General features: G+C 51.1%; 1 protein-coding gene across 1 annotated transcript in view; it reads left to right on the top strand.

Annotated features, from left to right (window-relative positions):
- The window catches only part of SMG6 (SMG6 nonsense mediated mRNA decay factor), a gene marked incomplete at its 3' end in the record, with an annotated part of 18,490 nt that extends 16,693 nt beyond the window's left edge, over positions 1-1,797 (top strand). The window contains exon 9 of the mRNA XM_010075383.1: positions 1,733-1,797. Within this exon, the coding sequence (XP_010073685.1) occupies positions 1,733-1,797 (65 nt within the window). The remainder of the gene's footprint in view (positions 1-1,732) is intronic.
- Positions 1,798-7,418: the final 5,621 nt, after the last annotated feature.

The raw sequence follows: 7,418 nt of genomic DNA, 5'->3' as shown, positions 1-7,418 counted from the left end.
TCCTCATTTCCTCTCCTGCTGGTGCTGATCAGCCGGGGATTTGTGTGTAACCAAACCCCCTCCCGCTGCTGCGCGTTAGTCCTTCCTCGCCGCGGCGGGTTTGATGATCCGTTTGCTGCGGAGCGGTGGTGGGAGGGAGAGCTTGCACTTTAGCCGAGCACTGCCAGCGTTGGCAGGACTGGGAAAGGAGGTAAAACGCCTAATAGCAGGGCTGGGAACCTTCCCAGAGCAGGGGGAAGGCTGCAGACAGTGATTTCTCATGAGCTGTTTTTTTGTTTTTTGTTTTTTTTTTTTTTTTTTTTTTGTTAGTCTAACCTTGATCTTTGTTTGAAGTTGGCCCAGGCCAGCTTATTCTGCTGTCTGTTGTACGCTTTTTGGGATGGGCACCTGATATTCCACAGCCAAACCTCTTAATTGTGCCACAGGGAATGTTTATTTCTCTTCAGTATTGAATGAGCCATTTCCAGACGGGCTCTGTATCCACTGTGGAGGTGGGTATTAGGAAAGAAACTTCCTTCCGGAGGATCAGGGAGTGGAACCTGCTGGAATCTGTGTAATTTCCTCTGTCCTTGGCTCTACTCTTCCTCCCCAGCAGATTTCATTGCTGCACAACTCGGAGAGGGAGATGCCTTCGTGCCAGTGTTACAGTGCCCAGGTGGAGGGGAGGGCTCCAGAACTGCCCCGGGAATGCCGCCGGGTGGACAGCCACCTCCAGGCAGCGGGAGCGGCCGCCGGTATCCCTGCCGGTGAGCGTGGCTGGAGAGCGGCAGCGTGAGGACTGTGCGTGATAAGGGAAGGCCTTCTGGAAGGCTCTGTCCTCATGTCTTCTCTGTTGCCCTAACTCCATCCTAAGCCTTTCAGGGTTAGAACTCTTCAGTCTTCATCTTTATTTCTCATATTATCTCCCTCCTTTGTGCTTTAACCCCACAAATCACCTACTCCGGAGCAGTGAAGAACACCCTGAGCTACGTTAGCAGGAGATGTCTTATGCCCAGAACTCAGCACACATTTCTTGGTGTCGGTTTTCTATCTCAGGAAGGGGATGCTGTTTACTCCTGGCAAACAGGACGGGTTGGGGTATAAGCTGCTTTTTGCCTTACCTGCAGGACATGAACGGCTCTGCCTGGGGCATCTCCCTTTCCGTGCTTAATCAGATGCAGCCCCGAAGAGCTGAGCTTGTCTCCTGAATGACCTGCAGCACCAGAGCCAATTTGTGAAAAGTTTTGTGTTGAAAGTTAACTTGATATCTCAGCTGAGGACTCTCTGGCATGTTTGCATAGATTCATGGAGTTTATGGCCAGCAGGGACCATTAGATCATCTAGTCTGATCTCCTGTATATCACAGGTCCTTAAATTTCACCCCGCTACTCCTGTATGAAGCCAAATAACTTGTTTTTTGGCTAAAGCAAAACTTCCAGAAAGACATCCAGTCTTGAGAATCCACCCTTTTCCTGGGGAGTTCATTCCAGTGATAATTGCCCTGGTTCTGAAACACTTATACCTTATTTCCAGAGCAAATGTTTCCAGTTTGTTCTTGAGCTTTGCTATTCTGCGAGCGTAAAGAGCCCTTAAGTACCACGGAGGCACTTTGCACCCTGCAATCAAAATCGCCTCACAGTCTCTTTTGATACACTAAACAGATTGAGCTGTTTAAGTTTTTCACTGCAAGACATCATTTCTAGCCTTTGAATCACTTTTATGGCTGTTTTTTGGACCCTGTCCAATTTTTCAGCATCCTTTTAAAAATAAGGGCACTACAACTGGATGCAGTATTTCAGTGTCAGCCTTGCCAGTGCCGTATATAGATGTAAATGTGCTGCCCAGTGCCTCCTCTCTGGTTGTACATCTGAGGGACGCGTTAACCCTTTTTACCGGACCTTGCGCTGGGAACCGAGCCGCTCTAGTCCCTAGAGCCTTGCTGGAGAAGCTGCCTCGGGCACGGTCTCCTGGAGACCTAATTTTACATGATCCCAGATGCATAACATGACATTTGATGCTGGAAAACCCCAGATTTTGAAGCAGTTATAATAATCTTGTGTGAATGCTCTGTAGCCGTCGTTACTTACTGCTCCATTCGCCTTGTGTCCCAGGCAGTTTGACAGCAGGATTTGCTTTCCTTGATGAAAAAAACATTTTTCTTTGATGAAAAATGTTGCTAGTGAGTCTCTACCAGCCTCTTTCCATCCAGCTCAGTAACAGTCCCTGAGGACTGCTGCTTTTTAAGAGGTTACTTAATCAGTTTTTAATCTATTTAATAGTAATATTTTTTCAAGAATGTTGTCTATTACTAATTCATAGAAAACAAACTTAGATACAAGTTTGGTTGAAAAGGAAATAACATGCATATAAATATTCTATTTGACCTGTTTTCCTTAAATTTGAAAGTTCTAGTAAATTTGTTATGAGATAATATTAAATTTATTTATAGGTCAGATATTTATTTTGGAGCCATTGAAGTTACTGTTGCTTGATTTTTTATGTTACAAAAGTGCACAGTCTTCTTGCTTCTTTTCACCTGCTCCCTGCAGTGATGGAGGGGGAAAAAAATCCAAAGCTCCTTGGTTTTGCTGGGGGGCTTCCTAAATGCCTCTTTTTCTCTTGCTGGGTTGTGCGCTTGCAACTCTTAGAGCCGTAAGATGCGTCCTGGAGCTGTAGCTGCTGCAGTCCAAAACATCAGGAAGCTGCAGGAGTGTTTCAAGATCTCTTTACCTGGAAATGTATTTTGTATGTCTCGAGTCCCCAGTACATCAGTGTTCTCTCTTTCTTCCGCGTCACAGCAAATTGGATTTTACGTTTGTGCAGCGTCTGATGTGAAGTGTCAGGATTCTCGCTGTAATTGCTTCTAATGCTGCAGAAATTAATCCGGTTCAGGGCAGGACATTGCGACTGCTGAACAGAAACCCGTGCTAGTACACGTGGCGAGAAGCCGCCGAGGCGAGCTCAGTATCCATTTGTGGCTGCAGGTGGTGTGTGAAGAGGAGTGATTATGGTAATTAACCCTGCTGGAATTTGCCCACAGCTCTGTGGGTACCTTGTAAACACTGCAAGAATGCCAGACAATCTTAATAGCCCTTTTGTCTCGCCTTGTAGCCATTTGCACAAAACGCTTCCCACCAGCCCTGTGTTGCGATTGCACCTGTAACGATAAAAACCTCCTCCCGGGATCCTGCCACTCGAGCCCGCTGCAGCGCCTTGGGCTTTTCAAGGAGCTCTGTATCAGTGCTCGGTGTTATTTCAGCAAGATACTGCTGTGGAAAACACCAGCCAGGGCTGTGCCTTGCGGCTTTGGGATGCTGTGGGATAAAGGCTCCGGCTCGTATTTGTAGAGAGAGAGTGAACTGGCTGCTGCCCTTGGACTGGGTGGTGTAAAGCTGCTGCTGGAAGAGAGGAATAATCTTAATATAACGAGGTATATGTAGCCCTTGAGCTGGGAGTGAGGATATGGCGTGGTTTGGGTGCCTGGATGTTATTTCACACAGTTCTCAGCAAGAAAGCCGTGCCTGGAAAAGCCTGGCTGCCCAAGAAACCCTGAAAATATTTGGGATGAGTGTGGTACGTGTTTTGGAGCAGAGCTGTGTGGTTCTGTGGTCTGTATCCCAAGCCCTTGTCACCAAGAAGACCCCTAGACTCAGGAGAACGTCCTGCTGTGCTCCAGTCCCTTCCACTCCGGTGGAGACGGCACATTTGTTACAGGCAGTTTTTGCATCTGGTCTCTTGATTAATGGACTTGTCTTTTGCAGCCTATTTTGACTTTGACACCGCTTTCTGCTCCACAGATGCTTTGCTGATGTTGAAGAAAGTTTGCCTCGCTTGATAAAGACCAGATCCTGAAATTTACTTCCAAACCTGAAGTAACAATTTTTAACTCGAAATGCTTTTTCCCCAGGAGTCGCTGCTCCAGAATCCTTCCCTTATTTGGTGCCTCCTTCACAGCTGGGACCGATGCTCAGGTGCCAAAGCTCTGTGTGCTCCTCGCACCGAGCCAAATGGGTCCGGGCTGGGTCCGAGCGCGGCAGCTCTGCTTCGCAGCCCAGGTTCATGGCACTCCTCCTCCTGCACGCCCCGGTGATGTTTCCTGTGTTTCTGTGCTGGGGTGGGATACACGTTTTTTTCAACCCTTTTTGGTTAGTGCACAGTCTCATGGGGTTGGGTCTTGCTTTCTTCTTCGCTGGCTCAAGACATGACAAACCTTTCCTGAAGCTGTCTGACGGCCTCTGTTCTGCGTGTTGTCAGGACGTACTCCTCGCGGCCTCTCGGTGATTTGAGCTGGCTGTTCCAGGACTGTTGCTATCTCTACGCTTAGCTGCTCAGCGAGAAGTTGTTAGTCAGTGTTGATTTCTTCCATGGTAACAAATCCAGTTTGGTTGGCGGCGCGGTGTGTGAATGCTCCCCGAGCAGCAGTGGGCTGCTTCCTCTGGTGAGGTTGCCTCTTCCCAGGTGGATTTAGTCTGTCTGCACATGCTGACTCATGACAGCCCAAACAGCTGTTTTCAGCTTCAGGCACTACTGTGTGCAGGGACCCCTTCTTCTTCTTGACAGCTGGTTTGTTTTTATAACTAATGCCTTCACTATATGCTCATAACTTCCATATCTGTGATGCCCGCTTTTCAACTGGAATGGCCAAAATCAATTTTTTGGCGTAGTTTCGTTGTTGTGTAAGCCTTACTTGGTGAACTCTTTCCAAATGACCAACTGGGACCAGTCAGATTTGGTTCCCTGTCCCAGAGAGCGAAGCTGCCCGCAGAGGGCAGCGATGTTAGTGCGCAGGGAGCCCTGTCCTCCCCTGGCATCCTGACATCAGGACAAGGACCATTTTCAGGAAACCTTTGGAGGTGGCTACCCTCGGACTGCACAGTGAGCGAGATGAAGGTGATGAGTTCTTGCAGGTCTCATGCGAGCGCCGTCGGGGGAGCGAGCACGCTGGCAGGGCTTTGGGGAAGTGTTCCTCTGTGCCGTGCAAATGCAGAACAGCAGGTGATGGGACTTCCTCCTCCTGGCCCTGCTCGGTGGAAGTCACTGTTTCCTTCTCGCGGTGAGAAGCGGGGTTGGATGGGAGGAGCAGGGAGGGCTCCCTGAGATGGAGGGGCAGGTGAGTCACTAGAGAAAGAGTCATTCGGAGAAAAGCCCAGTCAAAGCAGCCCGTGGCCTTAGCGTGAACTTGGAGATGAAAGGTCCAAAGTTAAGTGATGAGCTCATCAAAACCTTGAGGCTGTGAGAGGAAAAAAAAAGTGATGAAAGTGTGAGAGGTGCCTGCTTGAGATGCCACAGTGCTGGGGCACACGGGTCTCTGCCTGGGCTTGCTGCGTTCGTGCTTAAGTTGGCAAGAGGTATGAAACATGCTTCTGTCCTAGAGGCAGGTATCCTGCTTCCTTTAAAAAAAATTTTATAATGTATACCTGCACATATTTCTGTCCCAGTTCAGCACTGGTTCCTGTGGAGTGTGACTTGTTTCTCCTTGGGATTGTGAGTGCAAAGGCTGAGTGTGAAACCTTCTCTGAGAAGATGGGGGCGAAGCCAAAGTCCTGGGGAGCCCTCCCAGCGCCAGGCGTCTCTGTGGGAACGCTCTGGGCACGTCCCCGCTGGGCGCAAGCGTCATTTTCCACGCAAGGTGGGGAGTTTTGGTACTCCCCCGCTGCCAGGAAAGTGGTGCCGGGACCGTGGGAGAATGTGGGCTTTGGATAAGAATTTCTGCCCCAATTTCTTCTTTCCCCCACGTGCAGCCTGCTGATCGGCATTGCGGCAGTTTCCAGTAGAGATGGGTCGGGCCACGAGCTCCTGCTCTTTTTCGTGTCCCCCATCAGAGAGCGCAGAGCATGGAGAGCGCAGAGCTCTGAGCTGCCTTGGTGCCTAAGGAGGATGGTGGAGAAGCAGTTATATCCCAGCTTTGCTGGCAGAGTGAATAAGGGCTTTGCTGTGCTGTCCCAGTATTCCCCAGTCTCTTCTGGGTTTCATCTGCAGAGTTAATAAAATGGTGGCAAATAAAGTCAGGTTCCAGTGGAAAGGGCTCTTTAGGGCAGCAGTAAAATAGTGAGTAAGCAAGCACCCCTTGCTGCGGGGGCCAGTTTAATTGGTCTGGCTTGTTTTATGAGACAGGTTTTATGTTTAAACTCGCACATGGCCCGGGAGCGACTCTGCAGCAGGGCATCATTCTCCTGCATGGGTCCTCCGGGAGCGCAGCCCGGGTTAATTACACCAAACGGAGCAATCACACCTTGCTGGGCAGCTGGCATAAGTCACGGCGTGAGGGGTTCAGCAAACAAGGGTGGAAGGTAGCTCCAGAGCCAGGACTGCCTGTGACAACTGTCCCCTGCCGCCTGGCTTGGCGGGGGGCTCGGTGCTGCCCGGTGCCCCCAGCCGGTGCCCATTCTGCACCATGTGCAACATTGCCGCAACCCTGCCTGGTAACCTCGTCCTCCCCCTGTGCATCTGACCCCCCGTACGTGGAAGTGGTGCTGCTGACTTCTCTAGCGGGGTTCAAGATAGAAAAATCTTGCGTGAACAGGAGCGGAGCGGCAGTGCTCAGCCTGGGTCGCTCCTGGTCAGCGTCTCCCCGCACTGCACTCGGAGCCTGGCTTTTCTCACCGCGCTGAGGCTGTGCAGGCGTGCGAGGAGAGGCTCTTGCCGTGGGGAAGGTAAGAGCGAGGCCACTTCACTCCTAGCGTGACACAGCCACCTCCGGGGCTGGGCAGAGTGACTGCTTACCAACCCACTGCCGCCTGCAAAGCTGTTTTGATAAGGATGGGGAAAGCCCAGAGCTCTGCTGAGTTGCCAGGGTGGCTTAGAGCAGGAGTCAGTAATTATTCAAGGCGGGTTTTGGTGTTACTAGACCTAAGCAGGGCAGGAAGCTGCCACCGTGCATCTGCTACAGCCAGCTCCCCTCCTGTCTCCTTAGCTCCATGTAGCAGCATCGCTAACGCTTTCAGTGGTTTTTCTGGTCCATCTGAACACTGGCTCCCTTCGTAACGGCTTAAGGCTGGAGTTGAGTGATGGGGTGCAGCATCACCCCAATGCGCAAACGAACCCCCCTGGCTTTGCTGCCGTGTTGGTTTTCCGGCAGAAGAGCAGCGGGGAGGTTGTCCCTGTCCCTCTCTGCACTCACTGGACACTGCCTTCCAGTGCTGAAAGGGGGCTGCAGGAGAGATGGGGAGGGACTCTTCATCAGGGAGTGTAGGAGATTGGATTGAATATTAGGAATTTTTTTTCCTGTGTGCGGGGGGTGAGGCAGTGGCCCAGGTTGCCCAGAGAAGCTGTGGATGCCCCATCCCTGGAGGGGTTCAAGGGTTCAAGGCCAGGCTGGAGGAGGCTTGGGGCAGCCTGGGCTGGTGGGAGGTGTCCCTGCCCATGGCAGGGGGTGGGACTGGGGGGGCTTTAAGGTCCCTTCCAACCCAAACCATTCTGGGATTCTGTGCTCAGCCCCT

The sequence above is a fragment of the Pterocles gutturalis genome, unplaced genomic scaffold (genome assembly GCF_000699245.1).
Source record: "Pterocles gutturalis isolate BGI_N339 unplaced genomic scaffold, ASM69924v1 scaffold21697, whole genome shotgun sequence".
In the NCBI taxonomy this organism is placed as follows: Eukaryota; Metazoa; Chordata; class Aves; order Pterocliformes; family Pteroclidae; genus Pterocles; species Pterocles gutturalis.
This window is presented reverse-complemented; position numbering and strand designations above follow the sequence as displayed.